Source organism: Magnolia sinica, chromosome 17 (assembly GCF_029962835.1).
Source record: "Magnolia sinica isolate HGM2019 chromosome 17, MsV1, whole genome shotgun sequence".
In the NCBI taxonomy this organism is placed as follows: domain Eukaryota; kingdom Viridiplantae; phylum Streptophyta; class Magnoliopsida; order Magnoliales; family Magnoliaceae; genus Magnolia; species Magnolia sinica.
Window position 1 is genome coordinate 43,408,722 of NC_080589.1, and position 23,776 is coordinate 43,432,497.

Below are 23,776 nucleotides of genomic sequence, written 5' to 3' on the forward strand. Positions count from 1 at the left end.
AAAGTTTGGGCGCTCGGTCTTCTTTCTCCAATCTTCCTTCACATGTGTCTTCCCTAAGTGGGGTCTTCTATATATCCAATCACATGTGAAAGGTCTTCAGCTCCTCAATATTCGTCTACCCACAAGGACGACACTTGTGGTTGACGCTTTCTTCGTTGGTACACCTTGAATGCACCTGTGTCCGCATCATCATCACCTTGTCATTTCTATGTTTTGTTTTTATTTATTTCTTCGCTCTTGTTATTTGATCATTTTTATCCCTGCCAGTTTTCTCCTAGCTAATTGCATACTTCACTTTCAGTGAATTTTTGTGTTGTGATTTGGTATGCCATTGCCTAAATGATTATTTGGCTAATTTGCATATTTAACTCAGCATGGTGTTATGACTTGGTTCCTTCTGATGCTATATACTGTTTTGTTTCCCCGACATTGGTTCATGGGAATGACTATAATGCATAATCTTTTTTTTTTTTTTTTTCACATGCACTCACATGCCCGCCCACTCACACCACAAATGGTGCTCGAACCCACAACCTCATGTTGAAACTCTTGTGAGTCTACCACTGAGCCTTAGGATCACAGGCATAATTTGTAGTCATGGTTGTGTCTTACCTTACTCTATATATATATATATATATATATATATATATATATATAAAATCTACTATAGAATTATGTTTGATCTCTGCAACTGCTTATCTGCTCTCATTGCTGAGTTTTTCATTCTATTTCTGGTCAACATTTAGATTTGAAGTTCTTGTTGTATAAAAAATAATAGGCATAGATGGACTGGACGCTATGAAGCTCATCTTTGGGACAAAAGTACATGGAACCAAAACCAAAATAAGAAGGGAAAGCAAGGTACATTTATTGATCTTTTGGCAGTGGAAGTAAAGCATTTTTATGGATCTCATTTGGCATCTAGCTGGGAATGTAGACGTGGCAATATTGGGATAGAATATACAATGTCAGATCAAGCAATTTTTCTCTGCCTGACAAAATATGTGCGGCGCTATCTACTGGGGATGCATGCAAGCCATTCGTATACTTGGCCAGATAGTGTCTGGGAGATGCCTCAGAAAATCTCTCAACTGGATGTTCCTAATCATCCAATAATTTGCTAGCCACCAATCAGGTGGCTAGGATCATTTCATAAGGAAGATACTGGGGCTTAGACCAATATCTTTTATTTTCTTTCCTCCATGATATGGCCAACTGATAAATAGCTTAGATTATCGAAAGGTGGGCTACACATGCACCTTTTCCAGGTCCCATCAAATAATGCCATTTCCTTTTATTGAATATCACTAAAAATGCTAATTTGAATAGCTCGAGGTTATCTCATCCCTTTCTAACCATATTATATGATTCTTGATGAAGACAAATGGCATATTTATGTTGGACCCAAAAATGGTACTGGTGGACCCACCTGTCAGAAAGCTGCCTAAGCCATTCATCTGGTTGATTCCATCATGAGATGGGTTCATCCCCCAATATCTCAGCTATCAGATTATTGTAGCCATCCGATGAGAATGTACAATTCTGTAACAAATATCCATATTAAATGTGGGCCATATGTGGAAGATTTTGAGGGCATCTCCTATCCGTATGTTGCCAACCATTTGTACAATTTGGATTATCAGGTGAGCCACACCCACACGTGTTCAGTTGTTTGGGACGACACACACACACACACACACACACACACAAAAACTCCAATCATCTCTACTCTGCTTTCCATAGCTTCTTTCTGTTACTAGCATTTATATTTCATAAATTAATTTCATTAATTTCTATGGTATTCTGGTTTCAAACTTGAAAATGTAGAGAGAGAGAGAGAGAGAGAGAGAGAGAGAGAGAGAGAGAGAGAGAGAGAGAGAGAGAGAGTTTCCATAGCTTCTTTTTGTTATTAGCATTTGTATTTCATAAAAATAATTTCATTAATTTCTATGGTATTCTGGTTTCGAACTTGAATATGGAGAGAGAGGGTCGCACATGTATCTCTCTCTTTACATAGTACATGCTGAGGTAAATGGATCACTGATATCTGATGTTGAATTGAACTTTATTTTGCTTCTCCTCTGGTATCTAACACTCTATTTTATTATTTGCATGGAAAATGGTTGATACAATCTATTTCTACAGTTTACCTAGGTAAGTCACTGAATTTTGATAATCAAGTTCCTTCATTCCTATGGAATAATGCTGCAGAAAATCTTCTATTGATTTTTTTTTTTTTTTGGTTATGACAATGATGTGCTATAGGTGCATATGATGATGAGGAGGCTGCAGCTAGAGCATACGATCTTGCTGCTCTAAAATACTGGGGCCCTGGGACGCTCATTAATTTTCCTGTGAGATCAACCCACACATACAGTTTATTGTTTCCGCAACTCTATGGCACTGTTAGGAGTGTTTCTGTTAAGACAATTAAATCACAAATCATTTATGTTAGACACTGTTCCCTTTAAAACTGTACCAGAACTTTGTGCTGACCGCTTGAATTTCAACCAACCCCATCAAAACATCCTAATGATAAGTTGCCAAGTATGGAATTTGAATTTCTCTCCACTACGTTAATGTGCTGATTATCTCTTTCTTTAACACTTAGGACCTGTTTGGCAGATGCCTCAAAACGAGTTCATCTCATTTTAGTTTATCATAATTATGTATTAGAGATCATGGACGGTTTTTTTATTAAGATTTTTTTTTAATCCTTACCAAAAAGAAATGTATCCTCTAATACATAATTAGGATTAGTGTTCGAAATATTGGTATCGCATTACGTATTGCACCCTTAGGATACAGATACATATTGGTTATCGCATGGTACATATCGTTTGTATCAGGTAATTTATCGCATTTTTTGAGAAACATGGGGAAATATTGGGAAAATGGTTGAATTTTTCAATGAAATTTCAAGGATTGTTAAAAAGACCTTAATATCCACTCTTTTAAATCATAATATAACATCTCAAAAAAGAAGTGCACATAATAGGTTTCCTTTGTATAAGGTCCTAAGCAATGTGTTGTTTGATTGAACCAATGTTCGAAATATTGGTATCGCGTTACATATTACACCCTTGGGACACAAATACGTATCGGTTATCGCATGGGATATATTGTTTGTATCGAGGAATTTATCGCACTTTTTGGGAGACATGGGGAAACATTGAGAAAATGGTTGAATTTTTCAATGAAACTTAAGGAATTGTTAAACAAGACCTTAATACACACTTTTAAATCATGACGTCTCAAAAAAGAGGTGCACATAATAGGTTTCCTTTGTATAGGGTCCAAAGCTATGTGTTGTTATTCAAATTGAATGCATAACATTTAGAGTATATATGATGATCATTTCATCAAACACTCCCAAATATTTCGAAATTAGTCTCAATTGACGGTTAGTTAAAGGAAAATTTTGAATTTTTTTTAAAAAATATTTTTAATTAAAAATGATATTTATTTTTCGAAAATTGACAAGGACGTAACAAATCAGTAGATCAGTCCTCATACATGCTTGATTTCATTTTGGAGTGCAACATTGCAAGCAATTTCAGAGAAATTGGGAAAATTTTGAATTTTCCCCAAAATTTTCCAAATTAGACCACACACTCAAATTTTGAAATTAGAGTGTACGCAATGATCACTTCATTGAATACTCCTAAACACTATGAAATTAGTATCAATTGACGGCTGATTGAAGGAAAATTTTGAAAAAAACATGGAGAACATGAAGAACCAATGGATATCAAAATCAAAGCTTAAACTCCATGTTTTTTCATGCAAAACATGAAGAACCAATGGATTTGTAACAAATTGACACTGATTTAACAAAAATTCAACAAAAAAAAAGGATCAGAAATTGAAAATGCTCTTCGGATTGAAATCATAGTATAGCATCTCAAAAAAGAAGTGCACATAACAGTTTCCTTTGTATAGGGTCCTAAGCAATGTGCTGTCTGACTGAACTAATGCAACTATATTCAAATTGAATGTATAACATTTAAAATGTATGTGATGATCATTTCATCAGACACTCCTAAATACTTCGAAATTATTCTTCATTGACAATTGAAGGAAAATTTCGAAAAAAAATTAATATTTTTTATATTAATTTTTAATTAAAAATGATTTTATTTTCCAAAAATTGACAAGGACTTAAACAAATTAGTAGTCAGCCCTCATAAATGCTTGATTTCATGTTTGGAGTGCAACAATGCAAGCAATTTGAGAGATTGGGGAAATTTCAAAATTTCTCCAATTTTCCCCAAATTGGACCTCCTAACTCAAATTTTGAACTTAAGAGTGTATGTGATGATCATTTCATCAAATACTCCTAAATACTTTGAAACTAGTCTCAATTGACAGCTGGTTGAAGTAAAATTTTGAGAAAAACATGAAGAACCAATGGATATCAAAATCAAAGCTCCAACTTCATGACTTACCATGCAAAACATGAAGAACCAATGAATTTGTAACAATTTGACACTAATTTAACATAATTTCAACAAAAAAAGGGATTGGAAATTGAAAATGCTCACTGGATCGAACATGTGGGATATATCGGGCACTACCTGTGCGTTTCGTATCGCACAGGTGGGATACAACTTACAAGATATATTGTGGGATATATCGGCCGATATCATCAATATTTAAAACATTGATTAGGATCAACTAAAATGCGATCAACTCATTTTTAGGCATCTACAAAACAGCCCATTCTTTTGTGGTTTTTAAACCAAAGAGACAGTTTCGTCTCTTTGTTGGCATTTCAGTTTATGAGTTTGTGAAGATTGGATCATATACGACTTCATGCATATATTATAACTGGTGTGGAACTAATGCAGGTTAGTGATTATTCAAGAGATCTTGAAGAGATGAGAATGGTCTCAAGAGAAGACTACCTCGCATCTCTCAGAAGGTATGCATTTTCCATGTGTGAATATGGCCACAATTGGAGCATTGCTCTCTCCTAGAGTTGCAGATGGTCTCAAGAGAGGACCAGAATTGGATAATTTTTGTTTCTTACAAATAAACAGTAAAATATTGCAGAAAAAGTAGTGGTTTCTCAAGAGGGTTCTCCAAATATCGTGGAATTTCCAGGTATGTTTTGCATAGAGATACTGTTTCTATGCAACTTTGTGCTAATGTTGTTGTTGTTATTCTAGAGGACCTACTAAGTGCAATGCAATTTTTTATTTTTCAACGATTTGTTGGTTGGTACCTTTTCCATGCACATGAATGTGTTACATAACCTTTCTTTTCAACAGCCTGTTGATCATAATATCATTTCCATGCACATTATTCCATGATGTGACTCTGGGCTGTTGGTTCTGAGACTTCCTGAAAATCTAACGCTCATCACTGGCATGTATGTGCTTCTTTAGAAGCTGTGGAAAACCTTTGTAGTAGCATAACTGTACGACCACCCTTCAGAGTACAAGATCACAACATAAACTAATTCTCTCATAAGCCACTAGATCACTTTAAAAACCACACACCCACCATCACAAGTCTGCTACTTCCACCAATTTTCTTGTTAGCCACTAGAGAACTACTACGGCCACACACCCACCACTCCTTTTGAGTAGTGCTAAGTTCCCCCCTCGTATGATCCACGTTGAGAGGAATTATACGAACTCCAATGCTAGGATGTTAGTATCTATAGCCCAAGTTCTGGCAATTGGGCCCCACAGTTGAATGATCCTAGTTGTTGATCTAATGGGACCATGGTTTTGAAAATTGCCATCAGCGGGCATATGAATCTGGCAAAAATTTGATACAATACGCCGTCGTGTATCAGTATCGGCCCATATCTAACTTTTTTTCCCCTTGAGCCAAAAAATACAGAAAATATATTAGAAAAAAAAAAAAAGAAAAAGAAAAAATGAGATATCCAAGAATCCATCTTTTTTTTTTTTTTTTTTTTTTTGTGGTTTGAATATGTATTTAATGTGTATTGGACCATTCTCTTGTAATAATGTTGTCTATTGGGTTAACCTGTTATAAGTTGTGATGTTGAGTCTTTTGGCTATAAATTGTTGATGTATGTCATAAATTGATGTAATATATTATTAAAGGAATTTTACAAAATACTACCTCAGTAATATGTTATTTACATCCTTGTACCTTTTTAAAAAAGGTTTTCAATAAGCTACGCAATTACTTAATAATTATCCCTTGAGTACCTTCCGTTAGATTTCCTAATGGAAGTTGCGAGTCAGTTGTGCAAGGGTTTGGTTCAAGGTGTTCCATAACGGTAATGGTGGTTGTAATGGCCACTGTTGTTACCGTTATGATATAGGCCATAATGTCGACTCCTGTAACGGCTGTTACGACATTTAAATTTTTTAAATTTTTTTTGAAAAAAAACTATTTCGGGACCATTACTAGTTCGTTACGGATTGTTATGGGGCCGTTATGGGCAGTTTTTTTTTTTTTTTTTTTTTTTTCTGTAAAGGCTGTAACGACCATTTTGGCCCTGTAACGTGTAACAGTTACAACTGTTTTGTAACCATTTTTATATGCCATGGTTTGGCTGTGCGGGTGGGCCCCACTATGATGTTAATGTGAAATCCCCCCAATCACCAGACGTGTCACCCAATGTTAGGCCTAAGGCCTTAAAATCAGCCCCATCGGTGATTTAGATGGACCACATGATTGGAAATGGTGCAACACAATGGTCACCCTCCAAACTGTTTACCTTGGTGTGGCCAACATGAATAACAAATGTGCTTGATTTTTGGGATTTGCGCCTAAATTTTGGTGTGGTGTCTAATAGTTGGAGTGGATTTCATATAAGCATGACGATGGTCTTTGTAAAAATCAAGGGTAGACATCTCTTTCAATTGTTTCCTTTGGCGTGGGCAATGTGGCCCACCTAAATCACATGTCAGCCTGATTTTTGTTTTTTGCCCTTGTTCCAACGTGGGATTACACGTCTAATGGTTGGAGTGGATTTCATAACATTACGGTGGACCCTGTAAAAAAAAAGGGTGGGCATCTTGTAACCTTTCTTTTAATTTTTTTTTCCCTAATATTAGCTTAAATTCGGAATAGTTGGGAGAGGGGCACCCACCATTGATTTTTAAAGGGGTCCACCGTGATCAATGTTTTTCGTATCGTTCTCACATAACATGTCACACCCTTCGAATATGGATACATATCTAATACCGCACGGGATATATCGGTTGTGTTGCGTAATTTATCGCTATTGTCGGGAAACATTGGGAAATTCGTTGAATTTTTCACTGAAACTCTAGGGGGATTGTTAAAAAAGACACCAATACACACTTAAAAAAAAATCATAAAAACACCAAGACACTTAAAAAAAGACACCAAGACACCAATACACACTTAAAAAAAAAATCATAAAAACAAGTGCACATAATGGGCTTCCTTTGTATAGGGTCCTAAATCCTAATATATATGCTGTCTAACTAAACTGGTAGAACTATATTCAAAGTCAATTCATAAAATTTATAAATGTAAGAAGACTATATGGAAACAAAAACATTACATTCAAAAGCGAAAGAAGTAGAAAACTAGAAATATACTTGTTGATTTTAAAAAAAAATATTTTTTAATTATTTTTTTTTCTTGAAAAATTCCCAAATTGCCAAGAATGTGTAGATCAAGTTATATACATGTTTGATTTCGTGTTTGGGCACTAAGATTGCAACCGATTTGGGAAAAATTAGCGAAATTTTGATTTTTTTTTCCCAATTTTCCACAACTCGGCCCATCTCCCCCAAATCTTGAAATTGAAGATCCAAATCCATAATTTTTCATGTAAAACGTGAAAAATCATGGATTTCATACCATTTGACACTATTTACTGCATATAAAAATGAAAAAAAAAAGAACAAATGAAAACTAAAAAATACCTTTAGAATCCGGCCCCAAGAAGCTTCTGATCGTGATTTCAGAGAAATTTCAAAGATTTTCTTCCAACAAACTAGAGTGGACTAGTCGAAATCACCTTACTAGAAAGAAGTTAAAAAAAAATGTATTTTTTGGTTAATTTTGAGGATTTTCCAGACAATAGTGCCGGTTTCCTTTTATCCCTTTTGATTTTGCACTTGGTATTGATATATTGCATGATACATTAAGAATTTATGAAGGGGGAGTGTGGATATACTACACGATATGCTGATATCCACAATATATCGCAATATTGTGTGATATATTACATGATACCATGAAAAGTGGATATTAAAGTTGGGTTTCATATCACCCAGCTGGGATGACAGATCTATTATGGGATATATCAGTGATTTCGTAAGATACTGAAAACCCTGACCATGATGTGTATGTGAAATCCACTCCAATCATTAGATGTGTAATCCCATATTAGGCCCAGTGTAAAAAAATGAAGTTGACCCGTTATTCAGTTGGGCCACACCAAAGGAAACAGTTGGGAGAGAGACGTTCCCCCCTTGATTTTTATAGGGCCAACTGTGATGATTATATGAAATCCATTCCAACCATTAGATGTCACACCAAAATTTAGGCATGGGACCCAAAAATCAGACCCATCCGTGATTCAAGTGAGGCACACTAAGGGAAACATTTTGAAGGGTGACTGTTGCCCTATGCATTGTTTCTAATCTTATAATCGACTTGAATCATGGATGGGGCTGATTTTTGGGCATTGGGCTTAACATGGGGTGACACACTTGGTGGTCATGTGGATTTCACATAAACACCATGGTGGGCCCCCACCCGAGCAACCGACTCCTCACTCACACGACCCAACCCAGGCTTCCGTTAAGAAATCTAACGGAAGGTACTTGAGTGATACTTTCTTAATTAATGGGTAGCTTATTGAATACTTCTAAAGAAAGGTACTAGGATGTAAATACGATATTAATGAAGTAGTAATTTGTAAGATTCTCTATTATTAATACCATTATCTATCAACTATTGGACTATCAAATCATAATTGTAAAACACATATTATCATGTGTCAAAGACCAAGTCCAAGTGTTTTACCTTATCAATACCAAAGTATTGTTAGGGCGCCTTAGCATCATCATCGTTGTAGTATTTTCCAATATCCATATTGACATTATTGAGGAGGATAGCTGAATGTATAACAATGTCTTAGCACTTTATGGTGGTTGTGGTGGTGATTGTTGCGAATAATCCATGTATTGACCGTATGGGTGTGGTACCACTGAGTTTGGCCATGGAGATTGTAAGATCTAATATACGCGTAGGCTTCATGATGTGTTGGTACTCATCATCATCAAAAGCATGTGTCATTTGACCACTCCCACCATCACCATAATCTCTTGGACTATGCTCTTCAAATCATCTGGCTTGTCATCGTAACCATGCTCTTTCTATGGTCTTAATTGGAGTGGCTTGGGCTAGGTTCAATGTCATGTGGATAAGGATAGGTGCTAACAACTACCGTCCCACTCTCACTGGCAGCAATACATGTCCATGACCACCAATACTACCACTACGATCATCATCATCTCCACTACTTCAATTGCTACAACGCCCAAACTAGGCCACACACTCCTACTACATCCTTCATCAACATCTTCAATAAGTGGCTCTGGACGACTTGGAGGCTGAGTTGTTTACGTGACAAGATCCAGAAAGTCTAGCTCCTCACCGTTGGCTATGTCTCTGTCTTTTTTCCTTTGTTTGAGCCAAGGGAAAAGAGGGTCATCTTTAACGAAAATGTGATCCAAATATATTGGATAATACTGCATTTAGTTATTAATCTACCCTCTTAATATCTTCACAATTTTTAATCGCAACCTCACGTTGTTTGAAATCTGACATAATGAATTTGAAATTTGAAACCTTAATTCTAAATATTGGTTAAATTATTGTTAATGGCATCAACTTGCGGATTAATGTTTGATTTTGACCTCTTGATAACATTTTCCAAATCGGCAATAATTTCATTATCTTCATGATATTCAGGTGTGTATCGGAATAGGGTTTAAGAACTACAACCACTAAAGAAGAGAATATATCAAAATCTCATGGTAGGACTGATAACAAAAGTAACTCATAAATCATAACTGTAAGTACAAACTAAAGAGTAAGAACTATAAATTGCTATTTAGCTAAATAATCGTAACTTTTTTTAACTGTTGTGTGTAGATCATCATAATTTTTTTTTTCCAATGCTTATCTATTATTTTCTAGTAATCATTGTGGTGTTTACAATCGCGTCGAATAAACAACTTTGCTCTATCCATAGCCTCATAAAAAAAAAAGCTTATTGTTGGCATATTTGTCAGTTTCTATAACTCGAAGAACGTTATCAAAAGTTCTATTACTTTCATAACTTCTAGACTTTCTTGCAATACTTGTTGTCTCTTATAATTACTCACATTTCCACAGACGTATGACTCGTTAGCTTTCCATAGTGTTTATCCATTGCCGAGATATAATTATCTTGCTAATTATACCTTTATGATTGAAGGCAATGTTAATACTACAGATTTATTGATTCCTGCACATGGTGTTGCTTAAATAATCTTTTTTACAACTTTTTTTTTTTTTTTTTTTTTTTTTTTTGTATTTTTGGCCATTTTTGAGGCATTTTTTGAAAATTTTATTTTTCAAAATAAGTATAGTGGATGAATCAAATGATAGATCTGGGTAAATCTTTAAAATTTTTTTTTTTTTTTAAAAAAAAAAACATAGACCTACTATTCAATGCTGGATTTTAATTATTTGTGTATTTTTTAAGCCATTTTTTTGCCATTTTTAGGCATGTTTTTATTTTTATTTTTCCATAATTTCTTTGGGGGAATTATAAATTTATGTTGTTTGAACACACACACACACACACACACACACACACACACACATATCTTGTAGGGAATTGATAAACTTCCCGTCAATGTGTGAATCAAATGGAAATATGATATCCACACATGCATCGCAGATCCAAAACAATGCTACAAAATAGAACAAGCCCAAACCACAATGCAAGATTTACTTGGAAAACCCTTTAAGGTGAAGGGAAAAATCACAAGGCAAATCTGAGATAAATTCACATGAAATAAGAGAGTTACAATGTTCTTCTCAAGTCTTTTGCCCGAAACTTAAAAGATATGAAGGGAAAAAACCCAGTACAAATTACTTCTTTGTTACTTCAAGTAATCCAACCCTTTCACCACAAGAAATCCTTTTCAAAGAAAGAAAATCAACCTCAAAGAGATCATGCTTCTATGAGGATCAAATCTGTGGAGAGAGCAAGAAAAAACTTCAAGAATCTCCTCTTGAACACTAGCTTTAGCGCTAAGGGACTCCATTTTCTTCTCTTCTTTCTCCCCTTTCCGGTTTTCTCTCAATACATCTCTCTTGCATGACTCCTAGGGCAAAACAACCCCTTTTCTTTCTTTTCATTCCGCTAAGGGGTGGAGCCCATGGCTCATGGGGCTGGACCAGTGTTTGAAGTATCGGTATCGCTACAAGTTTCGCTGGCTAGGGATACCGAAACAATATCGATATCGCTGATAACCGGAAATGTGGGGAAACATGGGAAAAACGATTGAATTTTCAGCGAAACTTAAGGAGATGTTAAAATGTACATATTTGTATATTTATAAATAAAAAAAATTTCAAAAAGAATGCATACATAACAAGTTTCCATTTAATGGGGCCTTAAAAGCATGTGCTGTTGTAAGAAATCAGTCCAACCATCCCATCCGGCCTATTTAACCATCCAACCTTCCATTCAAACATCTATTGATATTGCAGAATATCAACAACATATGATATTTCACCATGCAATCATCAATAATTGGAAAGGAAATGAAAGATTGTGATCTCGATATTGCGCGTGTTGCTATATGATATTATCAATATTATCAATAACAAATTGAACACTATATACAACCCTGTGCCCATGAAAAAAAAAGTTGAAATAAATTTTTTTCTAATAAACAAAAATTTGATGATATCAATACGTCGGCGACATTATTAAAATATTGTCAATACACTTATGATACAAGCATTACCTAGAATATTCATAGTTGAAAATATTGGCGATACATTAGCGATATTGATGCATTGGCAATACAAGTGGCACCTAGAATTTACAAAGTTGAAAATATTGGCAATTATATTAGCGATATTGATACGTTGGCGATACTTAGCGATATATTGCTAATACTTGGATTTTCTGATACTACCAGCATTATCAGTATCGCTACCAGTGTTATCGGTATCGCTGAGCTTGAGATAAAGATAATATAGGAGATATTTCGATAATATCAGAGATAATTAGAACTCTGGGCTGGACCCATTGGAAACATATGTACACAACATATCTATCTTCTTTGAACATAGATCTGCATTTTATATGTTTTAGTTTTATTTTTAACGTACTTTCGTCCGCTTCTATTTTCAAAATGTTCTTATTTTTTAAATAGGTTTAGGAAAATGATAATTTTATGTTGCTTAAACTTAGATTTATATTCTTTGAACTTGGATCTACCATCCTATATGTGATTTACAATATTTTTAAATGTATTTTCGGCTATTTTTTGAAAATTGTCAAAAAAGATTATTTTTTCAAAAATTAGTTCGGAGAAATAAAAAATTCTTGTTGTTTGAACCTAGATTTATGTTATTTGAGATCTACCATCTATGAGTCGTAATTTTTTTTTTTTTTTTAATGTATTTATGATCATTTTCAACTTTATATATATATATATATATATATATATATATATATATATATATATATATATATATATATATATTCAAAAATCAATTCGGGAAAATGGACATATGGACCAAATGGTAGATGAATACATTCATTTTTGCTATTTGTTTTTCATCTTTTTTTTTTTTTTTGGTAATTTTATGTTGTTTTTAAAATTTTATTATAGTTAGATGTTATCATTGTATTTATTTTGTTGTTTTTTAATTGAAGTTTAGTTGCTTTGTGAGTTCATGCATTTAGTTAATTAGTTTATAGCACATTTTCTCTTTTTTTTTTGGTGTTTTCGCAAAGTGAACTATCAATTGTAGATACATTCTTGTAGACTTGTAATGAATGGGCTACTAGGTTGTGGCGTATTGGTGTGGTGAGAACTTGTTAAGTGGAGCATTGACTTGTTGATATGTTTGTTCGGTTAGAGATTAGGGTTGGTGCTTGAGCTTGGCAGTTGGTATATGGAAAATGGTTGAGAATGATGTCACGCCCCAGACTCAGTAACCAGACTCACAAGGAACCCGATGGCCGGTTCTAGCCACAACAGCCTCTGTAGTACTCCATTTTCGGCTCCTGAGGCAGGTTCCGGTCCTGGGATCCTACAAGGAGGATTTCCATAATAGTATAATCATTTTCCAATATGAGCATACCCAAGATCACAACAAGTACATCTGAGAATAACAAGGGGCACACATCACAAAATCCACTAAGAATTTGAACTTTTACAAGTTTACATCAGGTTCAAAAGAACATACATAAGGTAATAAGAAAAGGGAGAAATCAGTAGCACTGGAGTCCTCACTGCTTAACTTTACTCCACGCTCTGCTGCTACGACGCTTGCCTAGAGTTTCCTGCATGCATCAATCGTGCATAAGCTTATAGAAGCTTAGAGGGTGGTGAAAGTGTGTGTCAATGGTGCACAGAAGAATAACAGGAAGTACGAGGAAAGAACATGCTCAATGAGAATATCACTATCCTTACCAAGGCTTATCATGAATACCATGCAATGAGTACTGGGAGCCATACTAAGGCAATGCATGAAGGGGCTTACACAGCCAATGCTAATGTGATGCAAGTAATGCCAGTGCTCATAACCAAACCATATGTCAAGTATATTTTCAATCATAAGGAAATCACCGGGGTCCATTACACTACTGAATGACTGCCATTCTACGGACCCCGCACAGTCAAACGAGCGTAAGGGACCTCACTACCCACCTGTGGACAGCCAATCACCAGCAAGGCCTGACGGTAGTGGACCCATTTATGAGCTGGTCAGACTCAGCCTAGCAATGCCTCCTCACACCAGGCAGGTAAGGCCACACCCCTATCCAACCGACTACACGACAGTGGGAGTCGCGGCCTAACGGTATAAGGCCCTCGTGCGCTCATATATTCCACCCGGTCACGGCGTTGGAGCAGATCCTTAGTACCATGGAAGTTTTGAGAATTTCACCCATAGGCATCCTATGCACCCGGTATTCTTAAGTAATATTTCCGGTGTCCACACATATGGCCATCCACAAATGTCCCTGTGGAGGCAAGGCCCTGATGAAGCAAGGGCGGTATCATCATGAAATGTGATGCCAATGCATGAGTCGCACACGCAGATCATGCACAAGTTTCAGGCACTCAATGTGCACAAGGGGAGAAACTCCATCCCTTAATGACCACCATACAATGCAATCAATTCATACAGATAATGCAGATGGGTCACAACAATGTACGTGTGCTACCTGTAGAATGTATTCCTCTGTCCTAAGGAGGGTTAAGGTTTAGGAACATAGACAGGTGTTTTAAGGAGAAGAAAAATCCTCTAGTGAGAGCCCAGTACTTTGGGATGGCCCACAAACTAAGAGAGTCAAAATCCTAAGGAGGAACGGTCCTAGCCAGGCCCAAGGCGGGCCTTCAACCACCTATAAAGGCCTCTATGGGCCTACCTTAGGGCCATCAAGGAGGACATACAACCTCAACTGGGTCCCAAAAGGTAGCCTGCTACGTATGCAAAGAAAGGTCCAAGGCACAATCAATCCATGGCCTAGTGGGCCATACACTAAGCCCAAAACAAAGGCAACCTGGTGGGCCCTTAAGCAAGGTTAGGGCCCAACCATAAGGGTCATGGGTTCACTTATTGTGGTGGGCCTAATGGGCAGCCCATTATCCCAACATATGGGAAATCCTTATATTTTTAACACAAGTAAGTTGGGCCTCACATCTTGGCCCAAGTATGGATTTATTATAGTGGGCAAATAAGGGCCCAACTACTTGAGTATTTGGCCCATATGACCCATCACAATGACATGGTAAATATAGGACACAAGGGTTCAATGGGCCTATCAAAAGTTCTAGCCCAACCAAGGCTATAAGGCCCATACTTAACTAAGAGACTAGCCTAAGAAGAATCCCATTTGGGATGGGCCTTTAATCATACACTAATTAAGCCCAAATATATATATATATATATATATATATATATATATATATATATATATATATATATATATATATATATATATATAATTAAGATGGTAAGATACCGACTTAAATCCTCCTCAAATCTAGTGGGCCATATTGCCCCAAAAGAACATCTATAGGTAACAATTATTGGGCTCAATGCCAAATTCCAGCCCACCCAAATTTCTGGGTTGGTTGGAGTTGAACAATAGAAGTATTTCTTAGTATAATTAATTCTTGATGGCCCACACACATCACTGTGGGCCCGACCAGATGAGAGAGGATATGCAACACATATATCAAATGGGCCAGGCCGTTGGAATGTAGGCCTAGCAGTAGCCTAAGGCAGGGATGTCCCATGTGTAGGCAGCCCTATGGGCCTGGGGTATCTGGCCCAAAAATCCACCCAATGGGCCCCAATTGAATACCAAAAAAAGGAGGATGATCAATCCCCTAAGGACCCCATGTGGATGGGTGGTGGGATATACAACACATCAAGGTGGGCCCACGAAGCAGGCTGGACGCCCCAGCCTGGGCGTCCCTGCCTAGCGGCCACTCCCGGCCGCACCATGGCTAGCTTAAATGTCCGTTGGGTTTGAAATTTTGTAGGGTGAAACTTCCATGTGTGGGCCACACCCCCACAAAATTTCAGAATTTTTGGATATTCGTAAGTATTTTAATTAATTTAAACAAAACAGTCTGTCTAGAAAATCGGACAGACTTGGACGTCCCAACGTGGTGGGCCAGTTTGGCCCTCGCCACGGTGTGCATAGGGGTCCATTGGCCTTGAAATTTGGTAGGTGGGTCCTAACACGAGTTGACCACACTTCCACAAAATTTCAGAATTTTTAGACGTCTAGAAATATTTTAATTCATTTAAATAAATCAATCTATCCTGAAAATCGGACTGATCTGGACACCATATTATCGTGTGCCGGTCCAGCCACCACCATGGTCAGTACAGGCATCCATTGCCCCAAGATTTTGTAGGTGGGTCCTATCATGGGTGGGCCACCTCTCGACAAAATTTTACACTTTTTGGAGCAGTGGAAGTATTTTTAATAATTCATACAATTTATGGACAGCAATGTTGCAGAACAATTATAGATTGCTGTCCCCTTTTGGATCACCCAAGGAGTGGGCCTATGCTCATCAAATCAAGGGAAAAAGGGAGGCCCGTCACTGGTGGTCATCCATATCTAGGATGGTCGGGCCTCAGTTCGTTTGGACATGGGAGGAGGTCGTGGTCCGTTTCGACTAGAAATTCTTCCTCGAGCATGTTCAGATCTAGCGGGCTATCGAGTTTGAGACCCTAGTGCAGGGTGATATGACTGTATCTCAGTATGAGGCCCATTTCTTGGCTTTGTCTAGATTTGCTCATCATCTCACCAGCGATGAGAAGATGAGGGCCCGTTGTTTTATGACTGGGTTGCGTCTTGCCCTTCGTAGTCGTGTGGTAGGGCATTGTTTGGAGACATTCGACCACGTCGTTCATCGGGCACTGGTTTATGAGGAGGACTGGGCTTTGACCTAGAGGTTGAGAGAGCAGAGTTCCGGTGGAGACCGGAAGAGGAGAGCGCCAGCCGGCAGTTCTAGGCAGCTCCATCAGCAGAGATGGAGGGGCAGATCAGGGTTTCGGCAGCCCGCGGTTCAGATAGTAGTTTCTTCCTCATCATCAGCACCGTCAGCCGCTTCATCTTCCGGCCCCTTTTTTGGTGTATGCTTCGGCTGTGGACAGGCCGGGCATCGGAGGCGTGAGTGCCCTCTCCCCATTCAGTGGCAGAGGCCACCGCAGTTGCCCCCTCCTTGTCCTCCTTAGCAGCAACAGAGAACATAGCTTCCACCCGCCGCTCCTAGGGCTCCTCCTCAGCAGTAGAGGCAGCCAGGTAGACCTCCTCAGTAGAGACAACAGCAACAGAGACAGCAGCCGCAGAGATAGTAGCAGCCGTAGCACCAGCAGAGAGGATATCCGTATGTCCGGTCCTTGGGTCCATTATGTATAGCAGCTCAGCAAGCTCAGACTCAGGACCCTCAGTCTTCCAGTTTGCTTCCCCTACCAGCTCAGGGCCTTTTTTATTCTGCACAGCAGGCGCCAGGCCAGGACCCGCAGTCATCGACCGGTGGAGTCATTGAGGGTATTCTTCTTGTTTTGCTTGCGTTGCTCATGTTTTGTTTGATTCTGGCGCTTCCCATTCTTTTGTGGCCGAGCAATTTTGCCGATCGACCGGTATTCCGTCGGAGGTAGTGTCTGAGGCCTTGACCGTTTCGACTCCCATGGGGAAGTCTATTGTGCCGACCTGTTGCTGTCGTTCTTGCCCGGTATTAGTGGGCGAGATGTTCCTCCCTGCAGATCTGTTCGTGATGATGATGGCAGGATTTGATGTGATTCTGGGTATGGACTGGCTTGCGGAGTATCATGCTGTCTTAGACTGCCGCGAGGATGGTTACGTTTCACATTCCAGGCTTGCCAGTATTCTAGTTCGTCGCTGAGCCCAGAGGAGAGCCGTTATCTAGTTTCTTGGCTTTAGTCATTGAGGATTCTGTGGCAGAGAGTATTGAGCAGCTGCCAGTTGTTTGTGAGTACCCGGATGTGTTCCAGGAGATCTCGGGTTTGCCACCGCGTTGGCAGGTGGAGTTCTAGATTGATTTGGTACCCGGTACAGAGCCTATCTTGAAGGCCCCCTACCGGATGGCACCGTTGGAGTTGAGGGAACTGTAGGAGCAGTTGGATGAGCTCCGGGAGTTAGGTTTCATTCGTCCCAGCAGTTCGCCTTGGGGAGCCCCGGTATTGTTTGTGAAGAAGAAGGATGGTTTGTTGCTACTCTGTGTAGATTATCATGAGCTCAACAGAGTCACCATCAAGAACCGATACCCGCTTCCCCGTATTGATGACTAGTTCGATCAGTTGCAGGGTGCACAATATTTTTCCAAGATAGACTTGCGTTCCGGTTACCATCAGATTCTGGTCCGAGAGGACATTCCGAAGACGGCTTTCCGAACACACTATGGTCACTTCGAGTTCCTGGTCATGTCGTTTGGACTGACCAACGCGCCCGCCGTGTTCATGCAGCTGATGAACGAGGTTTTTCGGCCGTTCCTAGATCAGTTCGTGGTGGTATTCATTGATGATATTCTTGTATATTCGAGGACCCGTGAGGACCATGCTGAGCACCTGCGGATTGTGCTTGAGACCCTCCGTGCCCACCAGTTGTATGCGTAGCTGGAGAAGTTTGAGTTTTGGCAGGAGGAGATGAAGTTCCTCGGTCACGTAGTGACGAGGGAGGGTGTCGTTGTGGACCCCTCGAAGGTTGATGCAGTGCGTCAGTGGGGCTAGCCCAAAACGCGTGCGAGATTCGCAGCTTCCTTGGTCTAGCGGGATATTATCAACGGTTTATCGAGGGTTTCTCCTGTATTGCAGCATCGCTGACCCGGTTGACGCGAAAGGGCGTCGAGTTTGTCTGGAGTGACGCTTGCGAGAAGACATTTACGGAGTTGAAGGACCGCCTCACATCCGCTCCTGTTCTCACTCTTCCTGATGGGAGTGAGGGTTTTGTTGTTTTTACTGATGCCTCCAGAGTTGGCTTGGGTGCTGTACTGATGCAGCACGGGAAGCCAGTGGTGTATGCCTCGTGCCAGCTTAAGGTCCATGAGCTGAACTACCCCACTCATGATTTGGAGCTTGCAGCAGTTGTCTTCGCACTGAAGGTGTGGAGGCATTATCTATATGGGGTCAGGTTCGAGCTCTTCTTGTATCATAAGAGCTTGAAGTATCTATTTTCGCAGTCCGAGTTGAACCTGCGACAGAGGCCATGGATGGAGTTGCTGAAAGATTATGATTTTGACCTTCAGTACCACCCGGGTAAGGCAAACGTGGTGGCGGACGCGCTCAGCCGTCAGCCACGAGGCCTGGTGGCACAGATGATGGTGCGGGAGTGGCAGATGCTCGAGGATGTTTCAGAGTATGTCTTTGAGTTCGGCCTGCAGTTTTCCATTGTTCAGCTTTCGAGCTTATCGATTCAACCCTCTTTGGTGGCTAGGGTGATTGAAGCTCAGTAGATGGACGAGTCACTTCAGGAGTACTGAGCAAAGGCCGCATCAGTGGAGTAGTCAGACTGGCAGATTGGTTCCGATGGTGGATTACGCTTCAGAGGCCGATTGTGTCCCGGACATACTAGAGTTGCGTCGTGATCTGATGACCGAGGCACACTGATCGAGACTTACTATCCACCCGGGCTTCACGAAGATGTATCGTGATATGAGGAGGCAGTACTTCTGGCAGGGGATGAAGCGCCAGATTGCGAGTTTTGTGGCTGAGTGTGACACATGCCAGCGTGTCAAGGCTGATCATCAGAGACCCCATGGTCTCTTGCAGCTATTGAGCATTCTAGAGTGGAAGTGGGAGCACGTATCGATGGACTTCATCGCAGGATTGCCGAGGACTCAGTGCGATCACGATACCATCTGGGTTATCGTCGATCGTCTGACGAAGTCGGCTCATTTCATTCCAGTGTGTGCTTCCTGGTCTATGGACCGGTTGGCGAGGATATTCATTGAGGAGATAGTGAGACTGCAAGGCGTCCCAGTTTCGATCGTTTCAGACCGAGACTCCAGATTTATGTCTCAATTTTGGAGGAGTTTCCAGCAGGCGCTGGGGGTCACTTTGCGTCTCAGTACCGCTTATCATCCGCAGACGGATGGGCAGACCGAAAGGGTTAACTAGATCCTTGAGGATATGCTCAAGGCTTGTGTGATCAACTTTGCGGGGAGTTGGGATGAGCATATGCGCCTCGCCGAGTTCGCGTACAACAACAGCTATCAGGCGACTGTCGGCATGGTTCCTTTTGAGGCACTTTATGGCAGACCGTGCAGATCTCTTACTTGTTGGACTGAGGTTGGAGAGCGTCGTCTCTTAGGTCCCGAGCTTGTGCAATAGACGTCAGAGGTTATTGATGTTATCAGGCAGAGGATGCGCACAACTCAGAGCTGGCAGAAGAGTTTTGCTGATCGTCGGCGTTGACCCCTCGAGTTCGCAGTCGGGGACATGGTATATCTCAAGGTCTCGCCTACGAAGGGCGTGGTTCGCTTTGGTATGAAGGGCAAGCTCGCCCCGAGATTCATCGGACCTTTTGAGATTACCGACCACGTAGGCGCTGTAGCCTATAGGCTTGCCTTACCTCCTGAGTTGTCCGCGATCCACGATGTATTCCATGTTTCTATGTTGCTGAAATGTGGGTCGGACACTATTCCCGTGATTGATTGGCAGCCACTTGAGGTCCATGAGGATGCTTCTTATATTGAGCAGCCGATTCGTATTCTTAATCGGAAGGAGCATGTCCTCAGGACCAAGGTCATTCCCTTGGTGAAGGTGTAATGGGGTCATCATTCTGAGGCCGAGGCGTCTTGGGAACGCGAGGCCGATATTAGAGAGCGTTATCCCCATTTGTTTGTTGATTGATATATGCAGATTGTATTGCCTTCTCTTTTGATGATTGTTATATGATGATGGTGTTTGTTTTTCATTTTGTGCTGTATTGGTCAATTTTGGGGACAATTTCTTTGTTGGTGGGGAGGGTTGTAAGACCCGACCCGAGTTCTTGCGTGGGCATGTGTGTGTAGGTATGCATTTCATTTCTCATGGTCTCGCGGTCCTACTGGTTGAATCCCAGCGACCCGCGACCTTTGGGTAGTGTTTGCGGTCATCCTTGAGTCCGGTCACATTGACTCGACTCGGATTGGCCCGAGACCTATGCCATCTCATTCGTATCGTCGTTGCGGTTCCAACGACGCGTCGTGTGCGTTCATCCGACTTATAGATCAAAAGTTGTGAGCATTTCATCATGTGACCCACTTTTTGTACAAAAGCATATGGACCACTCTCATGGCACAAGTTCTCATGCACACCACCCACACACACTACAATTCCCATGGAATAAACACTACCCATCCTAAACACTACCTACACCTAACCTACCCTAGCAAACATTGTTTGTATCACCATAGGTCATGATTTCTTTCTCTAACCAAGGAGGGAAAGCAATGATGACTCTCCTACAACCCTCCCTTCCTCTCTCTCCTCCATTCTCTCATTTTCCTCTTCCATGGTGGAATGTCTAGCCCTCCCTCTCCCAATTTTCAGCAACTTCTCCTTCCTTTCTTCCTCCATCTAGCCACCACAAACTCATCTTGACCATTAAACCTTAAAGCTTGGAGCTTGGAGTACTTAGTGTTGGTGGTAGCTTGAAGATTCAAGGTGGGTGTTTTCCACAAATGCTAACCTCCATTCTCTTATTTCTTTTGTTTCTTCATGTAGGGAACAAGTGGGACCCACCAATCCATGGTGGGGATCCTATCTAATCCTTTGGATGTGCCTATTGGCCATCTATCATGCATGTGTTAATCCATGATGGGGCTATTCTCCATGGACCCCATCATGATGTGTTTCATGATCTCAGCCCTCCTAAGGTCATCTAGACCTTTGTTTTATGGTGGGGATGCCATCACCACCTCAGATTTTTACTATGGAGGTCCATACATGCATAGATCCATAGATGAGCAATTGCATGGTTGAATCTTCTTTGTACATAAGGGGTTTTTAGTAGTCCATGCATACATAGATCCATAGATGAGCAATTGCATGGTTGAATCTTCTTTGTACATAAGGGGTTTTTAGTGGCGAAACCCCTCTTGAATGGCCGATCTCCTCTTATTTTCTCTCTCTTTTATTCCTTCTCCCTAAATAATTGTTGGTTATGGTGGCCCACCTGATGTGCAAGGCACATCCAACCGTCCATCCTTGTTGGGACGTCCATATGTCCGATTTTCTAGACATGTGGAGATTCACCTTGCTGTCCATTCACACATGCAAGGTTTGGATCATTCGGGAGTATGTCCCAAATGTGTATGGCCCATCTAGGTGGGCCACACCTTGATGTGCATGAAGATTATTTGGCTGGAACTTTAATTGTGGACTGCACTAGGCAGCTATATACCTTGCTGTCCAGATTTTTTTTAGGGCCATGTTGCTAATTGTTTGGGCCCATGTGTTGCTTTGTTTTGAAGAAGATAAGGGTGAGTTATTGGTATGTGGACCCCACCTTGATACATGCTGAAAACTTATCCCATGCAACCCTTTTTGGGACGTCTAGGGGCTGGGCCTAAGGGCCTGGACGGTCCAACATATGGGACCGTCCAGCCATGTTGGTGGAAGAGGGAAAGACCCCAGTGTGATCTGATTTTGGGAAGGTGGCCAACTGATCCAAAAGGGGACAACAATCTATAACTCTTCTGCAACATTGCTGTCCATAAATTGTATGAATTATTAAAAATACTTTCACTGCTCTAAAAAGTGTAAAATTTTGCAGAGAGGTGGCCCACCCATGATAGGACCCACCTACAAAATCTTGGGGCCAATGGACGCTTGTACTCACATGGTGGTGGCTGGACCGGCCCACTATAATATGGTGTCTAGATCAGTTGCAGGGTTGTAGGACAGCAAGGTGGATCTCCACATGTCCAGAAAATGGGACATATGGATGTCCCAACAAGGATGGACGGTTGGATGTGCCTTGCACATCAGGTGGGCCACCATGACCAACAATTATTTAGGGAGAAGGAATAAAAGAGATAGAGAAAATAAGAGGAGGAGATGGGCCATTCAAGAGCGGTTTCGCTACTAAAAACCTCCTATGTACAAAGAAGATTCAACCATGCAATTGCTCATCTATGGATCTATGCATGCATGAACCTCCATAGTAAAAATCTGAGGTGGGGATGCCATCCCCACCATAAAACAAAGGTCTACCTTAGGAGGGCTGAGATCATGAAACACATCATGATGGGGTCCATGGAGAATGGCCCCATCATGGATTAACACATGCATGATGGATGGCCAATAGGCACATCCAAAGGATTAGATGGGATCCCCACCATGGATTGGTGGGTCCCACTTGTTCCCTACATGAAGAAACAAAAGAAATAAGAGAAGGAAGGGAGGTTAGCATTTGTGGAAAACACCCACCTTGAATCTTCAAGCTACCACCAACACTAAGTACTCCAAGCTCCAAGCCTTAAGGTTCAATGGTCAAGATGAGTTTGTGGTGGCTAGATGGAGGAAGAAAGGAAGGAGAAGTTGCTGGAAATTGGGAGAGGGAGGGCTGGACATTCCACCATGGAAGAGGAAAATGAGAGAATGAAGGAGGAGAGAGAGGAAGGGAGGGTTGTAGGAGAGTCATCATTGCTCTCCCTCCTTGGTTAGAGAAAGAAATCTTGACCTATGGTGATACAAATAATGTTTGCTAGAGTAGGTTAGGTGTGGGTAGTGTTTAGGATGGGTAGTGTTTATTCCATGGAAAATGTAGTGTGTGTGGGTGGTGTGCATGGGAACTTGTGCCATGAGAGTGGTCCATATGCTTTTGTACAAAAAGTGGGCCACATGATGAAATGCTTACAACTTTTGATCTATAAGTTGGATGAACGCACAAGATACGTCGTTGGAACCGTAACAACGATACGAACGAGATGGCATAGGTCTTGGGCCGATCCGAGTCGGGTCAACGTAACCGGACTCAAGGATGAACGCAAACGCTACCCAAAGGTCGCGGGTCGCCAGGATTCAACCG

General features: G+C 40.6%; 1 protein-coding gene across 1 annotated transcript in view; it reads left to right on the plus strand.

Annotated features, from left to right (window-relative positions):
- The window catches only part of LOC131231897 (AP2-like ethylene-responsive transcription factor At2g41710), a 55,817-nt gene that overhangs the window by 21,205 nt on the left and 10,836 nt on the right, over nt 1–23,776 (plus strand). Inside the window, exons 2-5 of the mRNA XM_058228253.1 lie at nt 779–861; nt 2,266–2,354; nt 4,851–4,924; nt 5,056–5,106. Coding sequence (XP_058084236.1) covers nt 779–861; nt 2,266–2,354; nt 4,851–4,924; nt 5,056–5,106 — 297 coding nt within the window. The remainder of the gene's footprint in view (nt 1–778; nt 862–2,265; nt 2,355–4,850; nt 4,925–5,055; nt 5,107–23,776) is intronic.